The sequence below is a fragment of the Perca fluviatilis genome, chromosome 4 (genome assembly GCF_010015445.1).
Source record: "Perca fluviatilis chromosome 4, GENO_Pfluv_1.0, whole genome shotgun sequence".
Taxonomy (NCBI): Eukaryota; Metazoa; Chordata; class Actinopteri; order Perciformes; family Percidae; genus Perca; species Perca fluviatilis.
The window spans coordinates 30,958,449-30,985,843 of NC_053115.1; the positions used below are offsets into that span (position 1 = coordinate 30,958,449).

The window sequence follows — 27,395 nt, forward strand, 5'->3', positions numbered from 1 at the left end:
GAGTTTAGAATTACAACACAAAAAAAGCAGAAGGACATCCGGCTGAAATGAAAGACATCCGGCGGGATTTCCGGCAGCACCTGAACAATCCTGGAAGTGGAACGTCGCGGATATAGACTACTACCAAAGCAACAGGACAGGAAATTAACACAGCAGAAACGACAAGATAGGTCGGACCTCCATGTTAAACAATAAAGTATATCTTTAAACTTTACAGTTACACCTGTAAATGACAACAGAAATGAAAATGACGTTGGCGATTTCATCATCAAATTCAATTTAAAGTGCTCATATTACGCTATTTGGCTTTTTCTCTCACCTTTATTGTGTTATATATCTTTTTTGTGCACGTTATAGGTTTACAAAGTAAAAAAGCTCAAAGTCCACCCCAAAGGGACTTACCATCTCCAAAAAACACTGTTCACAAACTGCTCCAAACAGCTCTATTGTCGTCCAGCCTCACTTTGTAACACACGTTATAATGCTTGCCTAGCTGCTAGCATGGCACGCCCTCATACTCTGCTTCTGACTGGCTAGTAGTCCTTACCTAGCAACTGCGCATGTGCGACTCCCAACAAAGATGGTACAGAAGTGAGATGTCTCACTCTGTAGCTAAAACAGAGAGCTCAACACAAGAGGAGCTGCAGCAATGTGCAGTACAACAAAAAGATGGTGTTTTTTGAAAATTAAACCATGTAAACCTATTCTGATATAACCTCTAAATACAATTATGAACCTGAAAATGAGCATAATATGAGCACTTTAAATAAACTGCCATTTATCAGCCCCGGAAGGGATTTTTGTGTCATGGTGAGTCGGTCTAAAGCATGTTTTCAAAAATGGCCAGCAAAAAGTATAAAGGATACAAGACTGCTAGTTAAAAAGATAACACTAAGTTCAGTCCTACCCAGGTGGTTTGTCCCAGTCGTCCTCACTGAATCCTCCGTCACTGAATGGGTAGTTCTTCCGGCGTCCAGGAGGAGGCGTCGTGCTGCGCTGCTGCTTGGCACTACGCCACTCATGGGGGTGCAGGGCGATACCAGCTGCCTGGTGGCTGTATGTACCTGCAGGACCAGTGGAGGAACTAGATTAAGTGCTCATTTACATTTAACACGTTTCTGAAACTGTGTAATGTTCCATCTGATGATCATAAATGACCTGTAACAGCAAACGAGACTAACATTGAAAAGAACACTAGTTTGATATAGTTTTCTTTAATGCCTCTGCCCGGGTCCGATTTCCCCCGCAAAGTCCCAAAATGATTTACGGCAGGTAGCTACAGTAACACATTCTGACGGGTCAGAGATTTCGGTGTAACACCGGAAAAGTGAGTATGCAGCCAGGTAAAAAGTAGCAGGAGATTTCTTTATATAGACCTAATTGTATTTTAATGTTATTTTAAAAGTCATCTGCTGTAGTCATGACTGATACTGGGGCAGGACCATCACAGAAAAGAAGGAAATTAAACGAAGAACTACTGAAAGTTAAAAGGGAAAGTGACAGACGACTTCAGTCGGGCTTTCAAGAGATGGAGCCAATTACGGGATTGTAAATTATTCAAAAATGTCTGAATTGGCCCTCAGGTATGTAATATATCTATTTCATTCATAAAATAACTTTACATTGCACAATGTGGTTTTACGCCAGTAGCCGACATTAAATTCCGTCCCCCTTCCATTTAGCGTGGACGTTTTATTCATTTTAGTCTGTGTTTGTGTTGGCTTACAGTTTTCTGTTCCCTTGTCCCCTTGTACTTGTGTAAAGACCTTTATGACAATGAAAATGTTACTTAAGTTAAAGTATGTATGAATGAATGAATGGTTTATTTCCGTGTCTGGCTGCTTACACTGCCCATCCATTATAGGATTATTCTATATTATTACTTTCAGATCAGAATAAATTATAGTACAAGTAAGTATGTAAGTATCATCAGGAGTGTGTTTATGTGTGTGTGTGTGTGTGTGTGTTGTATGTTATGTGTTCATGTGTGTCCAGGACAGGGGCTATTCATGTAGGTGATCGGATCCTGGCTATCAACAGCGTCAGTTTAAAAGGCAAACCCCTGAGTGAAGCGATCCACCTGCTGCAGATGGCTGGGGAGACGGTCACCCTCAAGATAAAGAAACAGCTTGATAATAAGAATGAAAACTGTTAATAGTGACATCCATCAACTTGGTCGTGATGACACAAAGTGCTATTTATTTTTGTTAAATTGTTATTTTTGTTAAAGTGTTCTTGGTAGCCTGACAAGCCAGACCCACATCAAGATGTTGGGTCTGTGAACTCACCATTGACAGGGCTCAATCCGAGGGGCGGGATAAACAGTTGTCTTTGAAATTCCCTCTGCACGTAATAGGATAGCGCTACAACCAGGCAGAGCAACGAAGAAGGTAGCGGAGCTAGTTGATAGATTAAACTTTTGCCGTATCCGGTCGGCAAAACTCCAAACACATCTTCCTTTTTTAAGAATGACTTGGGTGCCGTTCTTTTTTCTTTTGTCAAAGAAAAGCTTAACTCCAAGTCTTCCAGAAGACCACTGTTCCCAGCATCAGCAGCCCACCGACTCTATACATGATGTGATTGGCCTGACCAGAGTTTGGTTTTTCCAGCTCGCAAGCCAACGGAGAGTGCCTAGACTGACAAAATAAATTTGCTGCCACTAGGGTGCGTCTAGATTTCTAGGCTATGTTCTTGGTGCTTCATCTTTATAACAATTACCAAGCTTTTGACCTGATCTCAGCGGTTTTAGAATCAGCCTTCTAGTACACATTCTTTGATCCTGCCATTTTCTTAAACGTTTCTTAGATACTTGTAGTCTGTTTTGTAGGAACACGTGCATGGTACAAGAGGTATTCAAATCCAAGTACTAATACAACACTGTAAAAAATTCACGATTACAAGAATACTTTCAATACTGCATTGAAAATGTTACTTAAGTATAAGTATGTAAGTATCATCAGGAAAATGTACTTAAAGTATTACAAGTACTCAATGCAGAAAAATCCTCACAGTTTAGAAATGACCCAAACAGTTCTGTAAATCAACTAAGTGTTTAATGGTCTAATCATTTCAGCTGGACTTGTAGGTCTGTATATCATTGGGTATTAATTCATAATAAAACATCTACATTATAAAAATACATGTGTTTTGTGTGCCAAGATTTTAATATTTTGTGAAATAACTAGTAACTAAAGCTGTCAGATGAATGTAGTAGAGTAAAAAGTATAATATTTCTCTCTGAAATGTAGCGGAGTAGAAGTAGAAAGTGGAAAAGACTAATGTAAAGTACAAGTACCTCACAAGTAAATGTACTTTGTTACATTCCACCACTGGATATACCCATTTAGGATTTGTAATATTTCTAAGAGCTACTCTTAATATATTTAGCAGTGTATGGCCATGCTGGCCTTTCACCATCTCCATGTTTTAATCCAAAGCTTACCCTGGCTGCCATAGCCGGCGTCCATCCCTGAGCCATCCCACGACTCCATGGCAGAGTCGACGCTGGGTATGGTTGTGGAATAAAGCTCTGACAGCTTATTGGTCTGTTGGCTGTCCGTCAAATCATCCTCCTCCGGGTCACTGAGCTCATTCTCTGTGGTGTCCTCTGCATCTGCTGCCTTCCTCTCCTCTCCATCTTGGGGAGAAAAAGTTCAATATTAGGTTTGTCTAATGAAATGATCATCAAATGGCACAGAAATCTTGAGACAATAAGCCTGTTTTCAAGACATGGTTGATTGCAAGTCATCACAAGAGGCACATGGTCAGTGCTGGAATTTAACTAAGAACATTTACTCTACTTAAGTACAAATTTAAGGTACTTGTACTTTACTTGAGTCTTTTCTTTTCATGCCACTTTCTACTTCTACTCCGCTATACATTTCAGAGAGAAATGTTGTTGTTTTTACTCCACTACATTCATCTGACAGCTTTAGTTACTAGTTACTTTACAAATTAAGATGTTTTCACCCTAGTGAAAACATCTTAATTTGCTCCCTCTTAGTTGATTAGTCGACTAATCGGTCGTTTTGGTCTTAGTCAACTTAGATTTCTTTAGTCGATTAGTCATGTTTGATGCTTTTTTCATGCTGAATGACTTATTTCCTAGAAACGTACGAGCACATCTCTGGTAAACACAAGAATTAAAGTGATGCTTTTGCATGACTCTTTGCGGAGAAACTCAGATTTACAGATCTGTCGATTAAATCAACTAATCGATTAGTCGATACAATTGAATGAGTGTTAGTCGACTAAGAATTTCTTCAATCGAGCACAGCCCTAGTTTTCACACAAAACACATGTAGTTTATAAAATAGGATGCTTTATTATAAATGAAACTACCCAACAATATAATGGGCTACAAGTCCAGCTGAAATGATTAGCTGATTAAACACTTAGTTGATTGACCATTTGGATCGTTTCCAGTTTCTAAAATGTGAGGATCAAGAACACAGAATATAACAACAATAAATAGCACTTTGTTTCATCACGACCAAGTTGATGGATGTCACTATTAACAGTTTTCATACTTACTATCAAGCTGTTTCTTTATCTTGAGGGTGACCGTCTCCCCAGCCATCTGCAGCAGGTGGATCGCTTCACTCAGGGGTTTGCCTTTTAAACTGACGCTGTTGATAGCCAGGATCCGATCACCTACATGAATAGCCCCTGTCCTGGACACACATGCATACACACACACACACACACACACACACAACACACACAGGTAAGAGGACACACGTAATGCACAATTTAGTACCATGAATGAACAAAGAAAACTATTACAAAGACAGATCAGGTTAAAATAAGACATGGAACAGTTAAATGGATGGACATGATTACTTGAAAATCCCAGTTTATATCAGTTCTATAGGGAAACAGTAGTACACCAATAGCACATTTCTTACAGGTTGTCCGTTTGTCCCATTCTCATGAATGCGATATCTCAGAAACGCCTTAAGGGAAGGTTTTTTCAAATTTGTCCCAAATTAAGATTGAGATTAAGACACACATACTTTTTGTATGATATCATATGAACACGTTCGTGAGATTACATTGGATAATATGATCAAAGGTCACTGTAGTCTGGATCAACGGAAATACATTTCTAGTATAAAGCCTGACAACACGCGCCAGACCTTCTGCTCCTATCTTGCACCCGGCGCAGAGCAGCGCAAAGCACAACACAAGTGGCTTTGCTAGTTTAAGACTGACGCAGTTGTCAATTTCCCGTCCAGCGCCCGCGTCGTTTAAATAGCAAATTGCACCTGCACCCATCTTTGCGCCCATGGGCGTGCTGGTCTTCCAGGGAGGTGTGTTCAGGTGAATTCTTGGCGTATTGCTATCTTGAGGAAGCAGAAAGTGATTGCGCCATTGACCAACAAAAACCTGGTCTAAAGTCAATAGCGCAGCATTTCATTGTTATTTTAACAGCGCATTAGTAAAATACGCCTAGGCTCGTGCACATCGCTCCCACACTATGCTTGTTACACACACACAGGGAGCCACAGCAGCACACAAACATGCAGAAGATTAAAGATAAAAATATTACAATGTGAAATAGTATTATGTTATGATCTTCTCGCGTGCTTTCACTTCACGCACGAGCAGATCAGTTTCTTCTCCTGAAAATCTCTCCTTCCTGCTTAGCAAATGCGCCATCCCAATAGCAATGCGCCAAGGTACAAACGCACCTGACTTTTAAAGGGAATGGGAGATGACACTCTGATTGGTTTATTTCATGTTACGCCCAAAACACACGTATGATTAAAGTAAAGACACTTAAGTACAACCCTTTTGAACCATGCGCCTGGTGCACGGACCCTTTTTTTCGCCGTTAAACTAGCAAAAGCGGATTCGTAAACGCCCTAAACGCACCTCCGCCAGGAACTTCACACCGTGCGCTTAGATTGTTAAAATAGGGCCCTCTGTGTGTTGCCGTTCTCAAAATCCCTTCGCTACAAGAAACAACAGCAAACTTCCAGCTAGCGAGCTACACGCTGAAAATGGCAAGTTTCGAAGAAAATTTGGATGGTACAAACAAGGCAGACCTGCTTGGTTGTTTTGGTGATTCTGAATCTCAAAAACGTTTTCAATATTGAAAACAAGACCCCAATCTATCCCTAACCTTATACTATTTCCTATAAAAACACATTTGCAAGAGCAAATTAGCTGTATACAAATCTAATATGTAGGGAAGCGCATTGGATACAAACTAGATGCTGAAACATTAGGCTTTAGCGCCGCACAGTCAATATTTGCAGATCAGAATTGGGCTTGGGAATTGAATTCAAAAGTCTTACTGTTGAAACAAAACCACATGTCTAAGGTCACAACAAAGTGACTCTGGAATGAATAACACTGGTTCCCTTCAATCCCACTATCACTGACCACTGTATGAGACCTGGCGTTAAAATGTGAAACAGTCTTTTATCTTGCGGCCTACTTTGATAAAGATATACAGTAGTTAATTTAAATCTCTTATCTCGAACATGCTCATGGACCAATATATCACATGGACATGCTTTAAACCTACACACACACAAATGATTGAAGCCAGAGAAATGTGTGCGATTTTTTTTTCTAAAGAGAAGGTGTTCTAGATTTTATCTCTTTAGTTTTCTATTCACCTGAGCTGATTTGAACAAAATCAACGCACTCAAATGGCTCAAAGAAAAACTGGGTCAGTGGGAACGTTTTCCATGAGCCACACAGATGCAGAGTTTTCCTGCACTTTTTTTCTTCTGTGTCAAGCTGAGCCACGTTTTATAGAGTGCTTTTAGCCAACAGGTCTGAGGCAAAGTGTGTTATCGATGACAGGACAGGACATAGAACAATTGCATCACAAACTCCAAGAAACGGGGTCACAGATTGTGAGAGTGTGTGTGTGTGTGTGTGTGTATGGAAGTGTAGCAGGATTAGCAGTAAGCCGCCTCCCTGGGTGTGTTTTGATGGAATAACGTGTGAGCCAGCTGACATTTTATTTTGAAATAAATGTGTGGTGGGCTGCACATAACCTGAATTCGCCAGTGGATGATTATGACTCAGGAAAACTATTATGTCAACCTCTGTTCAGTCTTGTTGCTGTGGAAACTAGCTGCCATCCCATCTCTGCACCGCATCATGTTTCTTATTATCTCATCGGTCATCACTCGGTGTCACATGTCACCTGCTGCACACTCAGCTGCTGGTGGGGAATACCTCTATTATTTATCCTAATAAGGTTTTACCCCCACTGCTCGGGAGGACTAAATAAGGCAACAACAGGGTGGTACCTTCATCTGCCTCAATTTTCTGCATGTGTTGCCATGATAACACACTGAATGATCTTTTTTTTTTTCATCTTTCTATGGATCTTGAGCATACAGGATAAAAAGTATTCAATTTCCAGTGAAGGAAGAAGTATTCAGATCCTTTACTTAGTAAAAGTACCAATACCACACTGTAAAAATACAAATAAATTGTCAAATAAAAGTCCTGCATTGAAAATGTTTCTTAATAATTTGTGCTTTTTTATTGATTCCCAGTGGGGAAATTACATTTATTTTCACTCTGTTTGTTAGAACACATTACACTGGCGCGTGTCCTACACATGCTCAGGTCCTATACATGCACTAATGAAGAGAGGGGGCTGCGACTGCTGGACTGCGCTCCGAGCAGTTGGGGGTTCAGTGCCTTGCTCAAGAGCACCTTGGCAGTGCACAGGAGGTAAACTGGCACCTCTCCAGCTACCAGTCCGCACTCCGTACCTCGGTCCTTGAACCAGCGAACCTCTGGTTCCAAACACAAATCCATACTGACTGAGCTACTGCCACCCCCTTAAGTAACAGTACTATGTAAGTATTATCAGGAAAATGTACTTCAAGTTTTAAAACTAAAAGTACTATGTAAGTATCATCAGAAAAATGTACTTCAAGAATTAAAAGTAAAAGTACTCAATGCAGAAAAATCCTCACATTTTAGAAACTGGAAACGATCCAAACAGTTCTGTCATAAACTAAGTGTTCAATCAGCTAATCCTTTCAGCTGGACTTGTAGGCCAATATTTGTTGGGTAGTTTAATTTATAATAAAACATCAGCTTTTATAAACTACATGTGTATTCTGTGCAGAAATCTTAATTTGTAAAGTAAAGTAACTAGTAACTAAAGCTGTCAGATGAATGTAGTGGAGTAAAAAGTACAATATTTCTCTCTGAAATGTAGCGGAGTAGAAGTAGAAAGTGGCATGAAAGGAAAAGACTCAAGTAAAATACAAGTACCTCACATTTGTACTTAAATACAGTACTTGAGAAAATTTACTTTTTACAGTTACATTTACATTCCACCACCGTTCATTCCACACAAACCTGTGTTTTGAATGGGATTGACAAATCTTCAGTAACTATGTTGTTTCTGAATCAGCTACTGCTCTCAAGGGACAAACACAAAAGACAAAAGGCCCCTGTTCTTCTACAGTAGTGCCCTTTGCCACCAAAGGGGACAATTATTAATCTGTCCACAGACGGACGGACTGTTCTCACTGTCAGGACTATTTGTAATCTATCTAGGTTATATATACTGTATACAGGGGTGGGAGAGTTCTACAAAATGCATGGTTTGGTTCATATCACGGTTTTGAGGTCATGGTTTTTGGTACAGAGATGGGGGCATGCTTTTTATTTCATTATGCTGGCTAAGAACATAAGGAACATAAACACTTCTTCATTGTCAAATCTGTAGTAGAGGAATAGATCTTTTTCAAAATGCGGCTTTGTTATTTGCATAGGAATACACATTATGGCCACATTATAGACTAAGGTCATCAACATAGAGTGAAACATAAGCTCTGCATGAATAAGCTGTTTAACCACTGCAGGGAGAAGTTGTTCTTTACCAGTGGTGGAAAAGTACATTCACTCAAGTACTGTACTTAAGTACATATTTGAGTTACTTGTACTTTAGTCTTTTCTGTCCATGCCACTTTCTACTTCTACTCTGCTACATTTCAGAGAGAAATATTGTTCTTTTTACTCCACTACATTCATCTGACAGCTTTAGTTACTAGTTACTTTACAAATTAAGATTTTTGCACACAAGTTATAATATACAATGTTTTATCATAAATGAAACTACCCGACAATATAACGGGCTACAAGTCCAGCTGAAATGATTCAACCATTAAACACTTAGTTGAGAAACAGAACTGTTTGGATCGTTTCTCAGTGCCTCCAGAAAAACGCAATTATGCGATTGCATAATTCAATGCATAATCAGCTAAAGTCCGCATATTTATGCGGGGGCTGCATCTTTTCAAATACGCCACACTTTCGCCGCATAAATTGACGATTTCCGCACAAAATATGCAGGGCTTGCATGATTTCATAATCGTTGCAAAAAAGTCCCATATATCTTATATAAATATAAAGTTGAAAAATGTGCGTTTACTTCACACAAGAGCAGCCATTTTCCCCTGTTGCCATGGGAACGTTATGAAGTAGACGTAATTACGTGACGTGCACATCATCGGAAAGCAGGGTGTTGGGGGAATCACTTTTTTTTCTCTTTTTCATCAAACTGCAATTTTTGCAAGTTCCCGCAATTTCATTGCATAAAATTGCTTAAATATCCCGCATATTCCATCGCATTTTTTAAAAGACATGCTGCATAATCAAGGATTTTTTTTATTTATTTTTTTTTCTGGAAGGACTGGTTTCTACAATGTGAGGATTTTTCGGCATTAGTAAAGGATCTGAATACTTCTTCCACCACTGCTCTTTCCTACCCGGCTCTCTCCTCTTTGCACTGTCAACAGACATACTGGTGTGATGTCTTCGCAAATGCGTCATCATATTGGAAGTATTGCTGCCATGTGTTGCAAAGCGCCTGCACACAGTCGCCGCTTTATCCACCACTTGTTATGACACTGTCAGGTAACACTAAATCAGTAATGCTCTCATACAGCGGACGGAGACTGACTGGCACCTGCACTCTGCCCCTCATCCGTGAGGCTTTTTTCCATGCTGTTCCATCCCTAAAATACATAATTTCTTGTTTGTGTACACGCTAACTTGGCCAACAAAAGGCTGATTCTGGTTCTGACCTTGTCCTAACCCCTTCCCCACCTAATGAGACACAGTGAAAGATGATAAGGTGAAAAGGTGGGACTCCTGAGGGTTTTTAGGAATCACATGTGTTGGACAAAGTGTTCCTTTTAGCTGCCAGTAGAAAACAACACAGTGTGCACCCATAATACTTCTTGTAAATCCACCGGTGGAGATGCAGGTAACTTGTTTCATGTTGTGCATGCTCAGGCTGTCAGTGAATGATGACTCGTCACCGCTACTGAAATTGCGTTTTTGGAGTAAAATATTAACTAAGTTTACAGCAGCACTTTTAGTGTTCCTGGTAGTATTTCAGTCTTCCATTTAATGTTTTTGCCACATTTGTATGCTGCTACACTGGTGGTGCTGAAGCGCAATGTTAAAATATGAAAACTGAACAATCCAAACATCTCCAGCTGCAATGCCTTTCCTAATGCTTCAAAACTCAAACTTGTAGCATAGATTTCCAAGAAAAGACAATGTGTGTGTGTGTGTGTGTGTGTGTGTGTGTGTTTGTGTGCATGTGTGTGAGCATGTACCTCTCGGCAAGGCCTCTCTTTGTTAGGCCGGATATAGTGATGGGGTCAAAAGGCTCCTCGGTGCCTGAGATGGTGATACCCAGAGGGCCTCCGTACCGCTTCAGCTCCACTGTGTAGATGATGCTGCCTGACGTCTCCTGCTCATCTGATACACACGCACATGCACACACACACACACACACACACACACACACACACACACACACACACACACGCACGTGTTATTTTAATATTTCATCTCCAATGGATTGATCAAACTGCCATAGTATGTTGCTCAAACTATCTAGTGCATCATGTACTGCATCACGTTCCCTGTTCATGTGAAATGCACACACACACACACACACACACACACACACACACACACACACACACACAATATTTGATTCCACAAGTAGGTCACAACTCTTCTCAAGACAGCACTGGCGAGAAAGACACAGTTTCCATGGTAACCAGGGAGAAGACTGCCTAGTCATGATGTAGCATTAACACATAATCTCTACGTTTTACCCCATGCATGTGTCTGTCTGTGTGCATGCTCTGAGTCATAATCTACTCTAGCATGATTACACAGTCCTTCCCTGTGTTTGTTTGTTTGTGTGTGTGGTGTGTGTGTGTGTGTGTGTTTTACATCACATCAGAACACACAGTGAAACAGGGTGACATCTCCTGCAACAATCTGGATGTGTTCATGTAATGAACTGGTCAAATCACACAAATCCAAGATGGTGGTGGTCAGATCGGTAACACGTCTGACTAATTTAGTCAGACGAAAAGAGGTGGTCTGGGTCCGGATCAAACTGAACCATGGTTCGGTTCGTTTCTAGTGTGAAAGCATTTTTTGGATGGTTCAGACTTTTGGACAGGCTACCTGGTTTTATCAGACCGGGGAAGCTCCTTAAGGAATAGCTCAGTGCTTAGTGTGTATGTGAGAGAGAGCGACGGTGGATGCGCTGAGAGCAGACAGCTGTTGGCTATCGGAGCAGAGAATAAATTAGCATTTTACTTGTTAAGTGGTAGTAAATGCACAGTGTAGGTTTCACTTTGTCTCTATATAACTGCTGCAGCTCCTCAGAACCACCCAAAAAAGTAAAGTTCCTGTTTTGTATTTTAGGCTATTCTGTATTACGTAGTGAGATACACCTTTAACTTCCGGTGTTGGTGTTAGCCATGCTGATGTGGTTGTTTAATTTATTTATTTTATAACATGTACTGTAGCCTATTTATAACTTGTAATGTATAAAACTTTAATAAAGGTCTTAAAAAAAAAGGAAAAGTAAAGACATGCTGTAATGAACGGTTAATTATCCGTCCTAGTCCGGGTCATCATTGTTATATCTAGTAACATGAAACAGTGAAGAATTTAACAGTTCCCGTGTCTTGCTATATATATATATCTATTTCTAAATAAAACCAAAGCCATGCTTTTATTTGTGCACTTCTTGAGCTGCACCTGATATTCTTATCAACAACTCTGAGGACCCCCTAGGGGTCCCGGACCCCCTGTTGAAGATCTCTGCTTTAGTGCACTTGCATAACTGCAGTGTGAATCCAAAACTAACTGTTTGAAATGTATACAATGTAACAAAAACATGAACCTTGGTCTGCGACTTTGTTCAGACTTTGAGGTGTGAAAATGCCCTAAGTGACGAAGCACAGGGGTCCTGGAATTAAAATGTATGGTGTACACATTAGACCACTACACCAGCAGGATATCACTTTCCTACACATTTTCTTGCTATATCCCAGATATTTCGTTATTTGTTCTTCGTGATTTGTTGAAATATAACTTTTGTTTCACCCTGGATTAAATCGTTCACTTTTCCAATAGTCTCTGTTTCCTCACTGGGATCAGTAATAAAGAAGCATCTCATAGTGTCTCAGATGATCATTTTAGAGCTTGAGCAGGAGTCGATGAGTCGTGGACAGCACCACCACCTGGTGGTCAAAGACTGTTAGTGCATCTCCTTAACCCCTTTAAACTCTAGTAGAAATGGGCCGCCAGTGCCTACAGTACACTGGTGTTTTGTGCTAATTGTGATTTAGCGTTAATTGTAATTTCTTAGAGTATCTTCAAATGCGTCATATCCCTAAAATAAGTACAACCTAAGCGGCAAGGTAAGTCAATAAATGAAAGAAATGTGTCATAAATATTATCTTATATTTCTTCATCAATGTTTTCTAAATAAACACACAAACCATAATGATCCAAGAGATTTCTAAATGTAGAAACATGAACAAAATAGTTACATGTTATACAGTTATGTGAGTTAACACTCACATAAGTCATGTGATCTATAAAGTGCATTTTTTAGTTATTTGAGATATGCTGATTTTTATGAGCAGAGTGTAACGGCGTTATGATAGTTTCACCTGCAATAGAAATGGAGTCACGCGGTTTTGCACCAGACGTCACATAGCGTGATGACGTCATCACGAGCGCGCGTCACGCTCATGCGAAAGACAGAAGCCTCAGCTTTCTGCTGCAAAAAAGAATCAATGCTCTAGCTCAGGGGGCTTCAAGGCATTTTAGGCCAAGGACCCCTCACCTGAAAGAGAGACGAGCACGGACCCACTACTACACATATTAAGCTGCATTGTAAAATGGGTCTACAATAACGTGTAGGGCGGCCTGAACCCTATACGCATACCATTTATGGTGCCCTAAGCTACTATTTACTTATTCATATATCATCATGTTTGAATGTCAAACATGCATGTGGAAGGCACAGTGAATCCATTAGCTTAAAGGGGTGATAGAATGCAAAACCGATTTTAACCTGTCATAGTTGAATTAGGACAGTTTGGTGGGTAAATAGGACATACATAGAAGCTCAAAATCCCATTGACACCCCTTTACTATGAAAATCTCATTTTTTGAAACTGCCGCTGAAAACGGGCGAATCTCAACAAAGCTAGTTGCTTACGTAAGCATCTCAAAATCCGGAACCTTTGTCACAGCCATGGGTGTATTAAGAGAACGGTCACGCCCCAACATTTACATAGGCTACACAACTGACCTGAGATCAGGTAGTCTTCTGAATCTAGGTGACACAGATCTCTGCTATTTCATTACAAAATTCACTTCTGAAACTTTTTTATGCGAGAAATCAACCATATAAAGCTCAAATATGGGCCGTTTTTTACGAAAATGGATGGCTAATTGCAAATTTTGTCCGACTGTGTGTCGGAGTTTAGCGCCGGTGCTGCCTGGGTTGCTACATCGCCGCCCTGCCTGTCCTCCGTCACAGACCCCGGCCTGCTGTGAGCTAGATTGAGCTCGGCCGGCGGCCCGGTGCTCAATAGCCGCGCAAACTCACCCTTTCCTGGGTGACTGGAACTACCACACACCGCTGCCCTGACAGAGCTCCAAGGCCTGCATCTCGCTGTTCTCCCTCCCCTCTTCCTACTACCGGCGAGTGACTGAGAGTGCGGTCAGCGAGCTTGTTACACCCGCAATCTTTTACCGCAGCACGCAGGTTCCAGTAAATCTTATAATGGGTATGTGTGTTGAGTTTTTTAAACAAACAATCGGGGAAATAAACGCCTCTTGTCTGCGAGTCTCATTGATAGAGCCGCGGTGAGATGGAGTCCATCAATGAGAGCTAGCTTGCCTCCTCCTAACTCTGACTTTCACAAAAATACATTCAATTGAGATCCGAAATCGGACAAGTGTTAGCTAAGCTTTGTAAGACCTTGAGGAACCTGTAATATTCATGCCGTGACGAAATTCAAACTGTAAATATACTTTAGTTATGCGAAAGTGAGCAAGCTGCGATATTTCCCCATTGTAATGAATGGGACATATAGCAAGCAGCTGCTCGTCCTACAAAGACGCCTCGCGTTCATAAAAATGCCTTAAAATCAAATCGGACACAACTGTTAGCTTTATAAGACATTGGGGAATGATGTTGTATAAGTGGCGTGACGAAATTCAAACTGTAAATATACTTTAGTTATGCCGACAGTGTAGCTAGCTAGCTGGGATATTTCCCCATTGTAATGAATGGGACACATAGCAAGCAGCTGCTCATCCTACAAAGACGCCTTGCGTTCATAAAAATGCCTTAAAATCAAATCGGACACAACTGTTAGCTTTATAAGACATTGGGGAATGATGTTATATAAGTGGCGTGACGAAATTCAAACTGTAAATATAATTTAGTTATGGCGAAAGTGTAGCTAGCTAGCTGGGATATTTCCCCATTGTAATGAATGGGACATATAGCAAGCAGCTGCTCGTCCTACAAAGACGCCTCGCGTTCATAAAAATGCCTTAAAATCAAATCGGACACAACGGTTAGCTTTATAAGACATTGGGGAATGATGTTATATAAGTGGCGTGACGAAATTCAAACCGTAAATATATTAGTTATGCCGGCAGCTGGCCACGGAGCCCCGTAGTGCACTATCCACAAAGGGTGACTTTGCCCTGGGTATGGAGCCCAGCAGGCTGCCGCTTTCTCGTCAGACTGTGTGGAGCTCCTAAAGTCCGACACGTCTTACCAAATCTGCAATTAGCCATCAATTTTTGTAAAACGGCCCATATTTGAGATTTATATAGTTGATTTCTCGCTTAAAAAAATCTCAGAAGTGAATTTGGTAATGAAACATTGCAGTGTCTGGAATATGAGATTCTGTCGCTTCTCTAATATATGTGTATTGGGGATTCGCTCAACCAATCAGCGCGCGTCTCTAATGTGTGCGTATGGCAATTCGCTCAACCAATCAGCGCGCGTCTCTAATGTGTGCGTATGGCAAGTTGCTCAACCAATCAGCGCGCAGCTCATCTAAATATTCATGAGAATACCATATTTGGAAGAAAAGCTCTTGTTACAAATAGGGCCAAAACACAGGGATGCATAAGGGCCAATAAAATATCAACCAGGCCATTTTCAGCCCAACCAATGTTACATACCCCATTAGGAGACCATAAGGAACAGTGTGAAATACCCTATATAATCATTCTATCACCCCTTTAACTGTATCTGTGGATGGCTACCATAGTGGCTGGCTACCTTACCTATAGGCCAGTAAGCCTATCATCAATGTTGTTGAGGTATTTGTTGTTTTTTACAAATAGGCTGATTTCTCTTTGCTAATAATATGTGTGATTCATGTTAATGTATATTTTCAAACATATTTTAACTTTGGGGGAAATAAACTTTCAAAAAGGTAATAAACAATAGAGACTCTGAGGACCCCCAAGGGGGTCACAGACCCCCTGTTGAAGATCTGTGCTCTAGCTGTTATGGTTTTTATTTTGGATCACCGGGATCATGTAGACAACGATCTCCCACAGCCTTAGGGTTAAAACTGATGCCTGCTGAGCTGATGAACATTATTTCATAACAAACACATCAGAAAACATCAGTTTCTGACTGAAAAGTCTTTGTTGTGCAATGGTGCTTCCCTCACATCACATCGCTCAACACCCCTCTCCCCCTCTGCCCCCAAGAACGCTGGACTCTGAGGCATCTTTTATATTATATTTGTTGTACGTGTCCTTATTGCACCGTGGGTTGGAGAGAAACGTATTTTCAATTGCCCTGCATGTCTGGCACATATTGCAGAAATTGACAAATAAAGTTGACTTGACATTATCATGTTTACTGAACCAACATAGACAGACTCAGCGTATCCATATGCACACACACCTGAGTTGTCTTCGTCTTTGCGTATCTTTAGTTTGACCAGTTCCTCACACTGCTGCAGGATCTGCTCGGCATCCTCCTTAGAGCAGTTCTCCAGTCGGATGTTGTCGATGGCCAACAGCTTATCACCGGGCTCCAGTGTTCCTGTTCTGAAGGAGAGACAGACACACAAAGGTGGAACCACGTACCATCCCTTCTGTCAAGGCTTTCCTACAGCATCCTCTGTCACATTTCTGTCAAACTGTACTCACAGAGCGGCACTTGTAAGTATACTGAGAATAGAGTGTGAAAAGTTAATAAATAATAGGAGTGGGAAAAAGAATCGAAAATCATATGTTTCATGACTTTTTATCCTGACGATTTTTAAAATCCATTCTTTTCCCAAGAATGAATATTTTTTTATACATTTTTTTACCAATGATTCACCTAAATACTTTCTGTTTATACGGTACCGCCGTATGACTACATCATATCCTTTTTCTGACCGAAAGCAGAAAATGCTGAAAAGCCATGATATGTATAGTATTTCTTTACAAAATAAAATAAATACACGTATCATGTCGTCTGACTGACATGTGATGTGCATTTTTCTTAGAAAACAATGAGTTTTTAGAAAGGTCTCATGATATATTGTCTCTAGAAGTGTATTATTCAACTTTTGTTTTTGTTAAAGAAGGAAAAGAAAATCACAATACACAATACTATTGAATCGCAATACTTCTAGAATCGCAATAAATGAAAATTGCAATACAAATAAAATCGGCACACATGTACGGTGAAAGATATGTTTCGGGACAAAAGCATATCGTGCCAGCCCTAATAAATAAAATACATACAGTATGTACATATATACTGTACATGCCATAGACAGGAAGACATAGTTGAATACTAAATACATTAAAAGAGATAGAAATTGAGGGATGAGAAAAAAAACTGTTAGACCCAATAAAGAATCTAATAGTGCAGACTGTAAGATACCTGTGGGCCATGCTGCCCTTCTTGATGTCAGAAATGATGAGGGGCTCTTCTGGCTTCTTACTGGCTGTGGAGGGAGATGACATCACACTGATCAGCAGCAACAACAAGTCAAAGTGTTCATTGTCATATGCACAGTTAAAAACAAGTTGCCCTGTACGATGCAATTCTTTCTCAGCCCTCCACTCTGAATGCCGTTCAACAGGAAACGAAAAAAAAGTAAACAAATACAAGAAAACAAAGAAAGAAATAACACTATGTGCAATATACAATATATACAGAAAGAGGAATATATGTCCAAAACAACAAAGTATGTAAGTGCATATAACACAAATAGCAACAAATTGTGCTACATTTATTCATTCGACCTTTAGTTATCCTCATCGATGTCATCGAGTCAGATTACAAAGACAACAACACAGAAAGTACAATCATAAGGAATATAGAAAGACAATAAAACATTCGGAATTGGAAACAGATTTGATGCATAAATTAGCAGACATGGGGGACTCGAGTCACATGACTTGACTCGAGTTAGACTCGAGTCGCAAATTTTAGGACTTTAGAATTGCTTGATTAACATTCATGAAAGACTTGACTTGACTTTGACTTGATATTCATGACTTGAGGCTTGACTTAGACTTGAGTCAAATGACTTGAAATGACTTGATTTTCTGTTTAATAAATATATTTTCCCCCCTCTGATATTGAGGAGGGGGGGGAGGAGGAGACCGTCAGTAAACAACACTGGCTACAGCTAGTAACTTAACGTCATGGATCCCTCTCATGGGCGCCGATGCCGTGGGTGCTCCGGAGCTCGAGCACCCACGGAAAATATTGACCACCCACGTGTGCCAGACTGCCAGTTCATTTTTACAATTAATTATGATAATATTATTATTATCATAATTAATCAATTTCTAAAATTAAACACTGCAGTTGTGGAGCGTCTGTCATAGTGTGATTGGTTATGTCGGTGGCATTGATTATTAATTTCGCACGAAGCTGATCGCGGTTACGTGCCAGTTAAACTTCTCATCTCCAATCCTATCTGTATTTGTGAGAAGTGGCGCTGTCCGGAGTTGAAAGATAGCCTATAGGCTAGGTCTACTCTACGACTTTATTATGGCGTGTGTGTTCGTGTCGGCTGCTGTCCATTACCTAAGGTTCTGAAATGCAAACACTATTTTTTAAAGGGTGTGCGGGTGTGAGCACCCACGGAGGAAAACATAAGTGGGCGCCTATGTCCCTCTGCACAGAAAATAATAAAGTTTGGGTATAAGGATTACACCAGGAAAAGAAAAAAAACGAACGGCAGTTTGCAAGGTCTGCAGTACAAACATTTCCGACGTCGAATTTCATCAGACACTTCAAATCGGGAGAGATTCAGGTTCCAATCCCCATATTCAGCTGAACCACTATTTGGACGTTTGTGATGGACAGAACTCCCTTCAGTTTTTGGCCATGAATACACCCTCCCCTATTTGTTCAAAGTGGCGGTAAGAGCGAATAAAACTAGGCACACATACACACACAACACAAACTGCTCTCTCTCTCTCTCTCTCTCTCTCATAAACACACACACATGCAGACGTAAGTATGTGAATAAAGCTAAGCACACATACATCACACTCTGCACTCATACACACACGCACATTCACTCACCAATATTAATATTTTTTTTTTTTTTTTTTTTTTTTACACACACACCATTCACTCACAAATACACTGACAAATATCAACATATACTTTCCATTCCATGTGATAAGCAAATGTGGTGGGATTCAGCTACTCTTAAAGAATATGTTTTGTTCTTTAAGAGAAGGAAAGGTTGAAGGATGTGTTTCTGTCCCATAAAAGTGAGGCATGTTTGAAGAATATTATTTGACTTAGGAACCATTAATACTTGAATTGTTTAAAGGAATTTCATGATTTGATGTCATGTTTGAGGCATATTGAACAACGTTGATTTATTGTTGGCCTAATATCAGTTTTAGGCTGTGCTTTTTTATCTGTGTTAATTTAAACTCTTCAGATGTATGTGGACACAATGTCTTTTGAATATGGAGTAAAAAATGCAAATAAAACTCCAGCAGTTCATTATCACTGTCTTTAGCTTGTTTAAAAATGGAAACTTTGGTATGACTTGACTTGTGACTTGCTTGACCAAAGCTATGACTTGACTTGTTTGATTGTCACAAAAAATGACTTAGACTTGCTTGAGACTTGAAGGTTAAGACTTGAGACTTGCTTGTGACTTGCCTCTGTGTGACTTACTCCCATCTCTGTAAATTAGGATAATAGGGATGCAAAAGAAAAGAAAATGATGTAAAGCAGTTACAAGTAGACGTTTGCAGCTTTAAAACCAGATTTCTAAATTGTCCAACAGGCTGACAACTGAGTTGATTTTAAGAAAGTGCTTTAATTTGTTCCAGGAGTCTCTACATAAATAACATTGGTGAAAATAATGTGCATATAACATTATCAAGTTTTATATTGTTTTTATAGAATGGAAGGAAGTTAAAATCTGTTACTAAAATTTAGTTGCACCCATCACAAATCAAATACTCAGACAGACACTGAGACTGAGGAAGGCTGTACGCCCTGTTCACACGTGACTCATATTACCAGGGCACCTCATGTGATTTAGAAATACATTTCTGCATTGAGTACTTGTACTTTTAATACTTTAAGAACATTTTCCTGATGATACCTACATAACTTTACCTAAGTAACATTTTCAATGCAGGATTTTATTTGTAACAGAGTATTTTTTACAGTGTGGTATCTGGGATCTGAATACTACTTCCACCAATGTCTCGAGGCAGTACTAGTCCCGTGCGAATAGGGCTTTTTACACTATCAGGAAAAAACAACAACAAAAAAAACATTGTTTAATTTGGCTGGTAAATTTGGCAAATGAGATAATGTGTGTAGCCTTCTCACTGTCAACTGTGAAGCATTCAGAAGATGGCACCATTGCACCATTCTCTGGCTCAGACACTGCTACAGCACAGCCTGTTAGTCATGCAGACGCATTATAAAGTGAAGCTGAACACCCCCTCCCCCAACACACACACACACTCACTTGACTTCAATGTCCTCTTCAGGGCCATTTCTCTCAATTTACACATAGTTTTTACAAAGTTGTACTGGTAAAACACTTTGAGGTACTTGTACTTTACTGAAGTATTTTCATTTTGTTACTTTGTACTTCCACACCACTTCATCTTGGAGGCATTGTACATGTTAGGGATTTTCTCCTATTTAGCCTGAGGAGCGCTAGTGAGGTAGAGCACTGATGTTGGACAATAAGGCCTGACTCTAATGGGGTTAAGGTCAGGGCTCTGTCAAAGGCCACTCAAATTCTTCCACTCCAAACTGCGAGAACTATTTCTTAAAGCAACTGTCCTCGTTTAAAAAATCAGGAAAAGGCCTGCCACAAAGTTGGAAGCACAGTACTGTATAGATCTAGAAATAGAAATCTTTATGATCATTATCTATTAAGATTTGCCTTAATTGCAACTAAGTGGCCTCAGGCTTTTCTCATGAACCACTGGTACATATAGCTACGAAAAGTAATGCACTGTAATTCGTATGTATGCTAAATATTTATAAGTGTATGCAAAACATTGACTGTATAAGAGCGCGGAGATCTGCGTAGCGAGGAGGTCGGGGTGAATGGGTGGGCCATAAAACACAGGGCTCTCAGGCGGGGGAGTGAAGTTTTTGTCCCGGATAAATCACAAGACTTTCACCCAGGAAACAGGTGTTTGTGTCCCGGGAGTATTACTTAAAGGGACCGGTGTTTTAACCCCAACCACAATCTTTTTTTCTAATTTTAACTAGTCGTTTTGGTGCCTAAACATAACGGTCGTCGCCGTAAGACACTCATCTTTTGTAACCTCCCACAGTAACCTGTACCCGGCTCACAGAAAAAAAATTTTCGGCCAAATTCATCTGTCAAGACCGCTAAACTAAACTGTGTGTTTGGTCGTCACGTGACCGGTCGCCTAATTCCGTACGATATCATACGAATTGGTGTGCATAAGTTTTGATACAACATCATACAGCATGAGAACGCGTTGGGGGGCCTAGACCAAAAAAAAAAAACTGCCTCAGACTAAAAGATCACAAATTTGACAGTATGTCCAAATACTTTTGGTCATAAAGTATGAGGCCAGTCAGGCAAACAGAGTGTGAGGCCTGGTATCTATACCCTTTTATAAACAGAGGTAATGTTTACAGCTGAGCTTTCCTGCAGGCTACAGTTACCACGAGAGATACATGGGTATGCTTGTGTGAGAATTGCAGGGTGGTCTCGTGACATTTAAACAGTTTGAAACAAAAAAATTGATTATATGAATAACAGTGTGTGTGTGTGTGTGTGTGTATATGTGTGTGTGTGTGTGTGTCCTACCACTGATGGTGAGCCCCAGTTCCACTCCTCTTTTCTTCGGCAGTTTGACGTGGAACGTACCACTACTAGGCACCACTGACTCTGTGACACAAACACATGCAGATAGGCCACAGTTATTAAAAAAAAGAAAGAAAAATAAAGCAACAATTAGGTCTTTTCATCCCGCGTAACATTTGTAATTATTTAGGCATTTGGCTCTTGCTCTTATGCTACTCTGAATTGCTCTTCTCCGGGGCAAACAGCAACTACAAATCCTCACAGTTTGCCTGCATGAGTCATAATACTAATTCCAGCAGCACAACAACACCACCCAGGCATTAACATGATGAGTGCAAGTTGTGAGCAGAGAAACCACTTAAGACTTTCCAACAAGCTATTATTATATTATTATATTATACATATAGATCAGCTTCTCACTTCAGCATCCTCACCGAGACGCTCTAATCATTCTCTGACGCTGCACACGTGATAACCAACTTCATTAGCTGTCCATCCATCCATGTGCACCATTAATTTCATGAACGGTGTTGTGCCTCACGAAAGAGTAATAGTCTTAAATATGCTTGGTAATTGACTGCATCAACGTATGGGGTTAATGGTAGGGTGAGAAATCATTCTAATGTCTCTTTGTTTGTGGGATGAATGCTAATTTCATAATTACTTGCCATGTTAACTAAATGATGCAACATTAAGAAAGCCAATACCAAAAGAGTGGTAAGTGCAGAGAGCTACAGAGCTTAAATCAAGTCTCTGTCTTTACCAGTTTATCATACGGTTTCATTTAATGGATGAAACCACACCCAAAAAAAACTTCTTCAACCAAAATAAATTCAATTGTGAGTCTAAGTGTACCACAGTCATTTCCAATGACTGAAATCCTTTTGCCTCTTGGTGTTTATTGAAATTGAAAGTGTTAAGAGGATAACCCCTTGAGATGAAGAATCTCGTTTTCGAGGGGGTTCAATTTAAATGACGGATGTATACGGTTTTCTAAACTACCTCCCTGGGAAACAGTTTTAGAAAATTATGTTTGTAGTGCATATGCCTCATTCTGCAGAGCCATGTCTAAAATCGGCTGTTCGGTAATCGCATGGCATTACTGGAGGCTCCTCCCATTTGGGGAGGCTGCTTTGAGTCCTGCTTTCTCATTTTATTTTTATTTTTTTTAATTAAGCTGTTTTTCTAAGAATGCAAGTGCACAAGGAAGCACGGTGACATGATACACAGCCCTGCTAACGATGTCTATTCCAATGATCTATAGTGGTAACATGCCAAGATTGGCCTGTATTGGTCAGAGACAGTGAACAAAATGGACAAAGCGACGCCGTAGACTTCCACGGACACCAGTGAAGGATATTAGAAGCACTTTTCCGGTGAGCGCTGAGCGTTACTGCGCAGCCTCCAACTGAGCTTGACGACGTAGATGTGACGTGAGCAACCTGTCTGAAAGTTATAAGTCTTCTGGTAGCTGTGCCAAGAGAAATCTCAATCATTCCCAATCTTGCAGAGACGGAGAGCGTGAGTAGGAATCTGTCCATGAGCGTAGGAGCAGGAGCAACTTTTGGTAAGTATTCTGATTTATTATTTTGTCATTTTGACTGTATGCCTCCACGTCCCCCCCGATTGCCTGCGAGCTTCTCCTGACTATACGGTAATTTATCGTTAGCCTATTTTTATAAAAACGGCTGCTACGGGGCCGTAACGTGAGATACAAGGTAATGGAGCCTTTTATACATTGTCGTGTTTCTTTAGAAATAAACAATAGACAAACAGAGTCTTTAAACGCTTCAGATGAAGTTATTTGCTGTCAAAGTGACACCAAAATGAGTGGCAGTCAATGGAATGCTAGCATAAGGTGATGGCTTGTTAGCCTATGAACCTCCCCATAGGAGGTACGCTTTTCGGATGCTCGCTTACCCCCTTGGTATTTATTCAGGGCAGTTTCACTGACGCCATATTTAAAGCAACACCAAAGCACTTTTCCTCTTCGGTCCCCCTACAGGTTGGAATCGGATTTGTCCATTACCGTTCTCATTCGAACTACAGATCCGCTACCCGGCAAACTTGCATAGTGCGGTTATAGCCGAGTTGATGAACCACTGAAACGATTTTGGAAACATTATTTTAAGGTAGAAAATAATCTTTGGTGTTTCTTTAATGTTTCACTGTGTCTTTAGCAGGAAAGCCCGGATTAAATCACATTACACCTTCACACCTAGCAGCTGGAGCTGTTGGGGTTAAGCCAGGCTCTTCTTACTTTCCCCACACAGATTTGCAGCGGTGGAATGTAACTAAGTACATTTACTCAAGTACTGTACTGTACTTAAGTACACATTTGAGGTACTGTACTTTAGTTGTACTTTACTTGAGACTTTTGTTATCATGCCACTTTCTACTTCTACGTTTTTATTTTTTTTTAAAGATAATTTTTTGGGGGCATTTTAGGCCTTTATTTGCATAGGACAGATGAAGACATGAAAGTGGAGAGAGAGGGGGAATGACATGCAGCAAAGGGCCGCAGGTCGGAGTCAAACCTGCAGCCGCTCCGTCGTGGAGTAAACCTCTACCGCTATACCCCTACCCCTATATATGGGCGCCTGCTCTACCAACTGAGCTAACCCAGCCACTACTCCGCTACATTTCAGAGAGAAATATTGTACTTTTTACTCCACTACATTAATCTGACAGCTTTAGTTACTAGTTACTTTGCAAGTTAAGATTTTTGCACACAAAGTTTGCACACCAGTTCATAAAATATGATGTTTTATTTAATTTAAACTACCCAACAATATAACGGCATACAAGTCCAGCTGAAATGATGAGACCATTAATCACTTAGTTGGTTGACAGAACTGTTTGGATCGTTTCCAGTTTCTAGGATTTTTCTGCATTGAGGGGGCTTTTCCCTTTATTTCATAGTGACAATGGATAGACAGGAAAGGTGGGAGGGAGATGGGGGATGACACGCAGCAAAGGGCCGGAGGTCGAACTCGAACCCAGGCCGCTGCAAAAGACTCAGCCTACATGGGGCGCACGCTCTTACTGGGTGAGCTAGAGGCCGCCCCACAGAGATTTTTCCATTTTTCGATTAACAGAAATGTCCCTAAGAGAAAAGGTACTGGTAATTTTTTTGCCTGGACATCATCCATTTTTCTGCAGATTTTTTTTCTTACAGTAGCAGAGCTCAAGGATACACACAATGCGTTTGGGTGAGTAACACTGACTGTTTGTTTACCAGGAAACTCCACAGGGCTCCTATGAGTAACTTTAACAAAACAACAAGTTTTCTCTCGGAGTGATCATCCAAAAGTGAAAAAGTTAAAGTAATGAAAAGCAGCAGACTGCTTCGTCCTACAGATCCTACCCAGAAATTAAACTAAATACATACATTAAATGTTCACTCAAAATCACTTCACTTCAAAACAAACTGAATAGTCTTTCAAGTTCACCTTTCAGAAAGCTGGATTGATTGACCTTTTATCTATGTTTGAGTTCAGCGACATATGCAATGCAATTGGATGACTTTTCTTCAATCTAGAAATCGGAACGAAGGAGAGTAAAACACAGCTTTAAACTTGTATGGTATAAGTGTGGTTGTTACATTTCCATGGGGTTAAAAGCATGTGTAGATGGGGCCATGCCCTACAGTGAAAAGCTGTAATTATTCTGTCTGCTCCTGTCTGCATGGAGACAAAAGCTCTCAGTGGCTGAGTTTGAGCAGTTCATAATATCTGCGAAAATATGTCCATTAGTACAACAAAAAGGCTAAATGCTGGCTAATAAAGAATGTGCAGTTGCTCTGTGCTCTTTAATTACACTCTTTTGAAAAGCGGTTCAAACCCTCACAGATGAGGACATCATTTCAGGTGTCTGACACAATTTACTAGCCTGGGAAAACCCTGACGAACTTCCGGGCAAATTTGAGATTTGCTCTGCAAGTCAGTCTGGCCAAGAGCCCATTCAAACCAATTTCCAATTTTTTCCAAATCGAGGCACCAATCACAACCGCTGAGGCGGGCTTTACACGATGGCGATAGCGCAGCGACGGCAAGCAGCTTTTTGTTTACATTCAAAGTGACGGCCACCGCTTCGGCAGCAACCCGTTGATGCCGCTGTCGCCGCTAGGTCACCCAGCTCGTTGGTCCTGATTGGCTGAAGGACTGTCCAATTGCGCCCAGAGGCATTTGAGCGGCGTCCGTTGATGACGCCCTTTTGGAAATGCGCTGCGCATGAACCTTGCCCAGACCCACTCTCAGTTACAACTGAGAAGGGTCTGGTGTTAACCAGGCTAACAATTTACTATATTGGCATGAGCTCTAATAAAGACACGCTGCAACAATACAGAGTAGCAAGACAGCTAATTCTGGCACAAATCTGGCGAAGAGGTAACATAGCCTATATCATGGTTTAATGATACAAGAGACAGAACTCTGACAATGTGGTAAACTTTTTGTTAACTTTACAAACCTGCTACATCGAATTCTATCTCCAGTGTGACCTTATTGGTCAGCGCCGCGTCTCGGAGAAGCTGATTGGCCTCCTCTAGTGTTCCGTCTTCTGTGGGGATTCCATTGATTGACAGGAGGCGGTCTCCAACCTGCAGCAGGCCACACCTACAACAGGAGTTACATTGGTGATGTCAGAATGATTGGAAACATTTGTTATTTTTACCTTCTAAATATCACTACATCTTACCGGTATTTTCCACCGGGCGCGTGCCTGAGCTACGTTCTGGAGGCGCGTACCAGAAGTGTGCGTGAAGAGGCTCTCTGCTCTGCTGAAGTCTATTTTTTCACGCGAGCCGCGGGACTCTCACACAGCCGGGCAGGAAGTGAAACAGCGAGACTATCCTGTCAATTTACCAAAAGCCCCCCCAATATCGTTTATATCTCCTTTACAGCACTACGAGAGATTCTTCTTAGAGGTGGAAAAACATAATAGACATCACAGATCTTTTTTTTAAGGACAAAACCAGAAAAGAGAAGGCATGGAGTTTAATTACAGGAGTGCTTGGAGTGGAAGGTAGATACTAGCTTAAAAAAGACGTGATTGTTCTGTAAAGTACTTGTAGATATGATATTATCTGCGAGTCGGGCAGCTAGACGCTCCACTTCTGAGACCCTCCCGGTGTGGTATGGCGCGCGTGGCGGAGGACGGAACAAAACCGGAACGCAGCCGGAACCCAGCACAGACGCACCCAGTGGAAAATGACTGTTAGTTTAAGCGCTTTCAGGCAAAAGTAGTGCTTTTAAAAAACACTACAGCTACCATGCTGTTCTACCAGAGCAGCAGCTTGCTGCCATGATATCCACCAACGCTGTCTTTTAATACCTTTTATATATATATATATATATATATATATATATATATATATATATATATATCTCTGTTTTATTTGTACGCTCTAAATTATGTGGCGATGCTCTTGGGCTTGTGGGACATGTAGCTTACATTTTAGAGCAGGGTTTTAGAGGTTTGTGTTATAAATGTCAAAGGTTGCTTACTTCTGGAACGGAACCTGGAAGTTCTGCTCGCCATAGACAAGAGTATGAGTACTTTGGGTTCATCATCTAAAGCATCTTGTAAAACAACTTAGGCTTTTTTTCACCCTAACCCTGATACCCCCCCCAAAAAACAGTTCTACTAAATAGACCTTGGGAAAGGCAGAGGTTTAGTTAAAAGTGGTACTTTCATGTTTATGAAGCCATTAATAGAGGCGTTCAATAA

The 27,395-nt window shown here is 40.6% G+C and overlaps 1 protein-coding gene across 2 annotated transcripts in view; it reads right to left on the minus strand.

Moving 5' to 3' along the window:
• LOC120557755 (glutamate receptor-interacting protein 2-like) overlaps positions 1–27,395 on the minus strand; it is a 69,316-nt gene that overhangs the window by 12,117 nt on the left and 29,804 nt on the right. For both annotated transcript variants that reach the window (XM_039798347.1, XM_039798349.1), the window contains exons 9-16: positions 26,136–26,281; positions 21,669–21,749; positions 17,252–17,315; positions 16,277–16,422; positions 10,620–10,764; positions 4,534–4,673; positions 3,443–3,637; positions 908–1,064 (exon numbers count right to left, since the gene is read on the minus strand). In XM_039798347.1, coding sequence (XP_039654281.1) covers positions 908–1,064; positions 3,443–3,637; positions 4,534–4,673; positions 10,620–10,764; positions 16,277–16,422; positions 17,252–17,315; positions 21,669–21,749; positions 26,136–26,281 — 1,074 coding nt within the window. The remainder of the gene's footprint in view (positions 1–907; positions 1,065–3,442; positions 3,638–4,533; positions 4,674–10,619; positions 10,765–16,276; positions 16,423–17,251; positions 17,316–21,668; positions 21,750–26,135; positions 26,282–27,395) is intronic.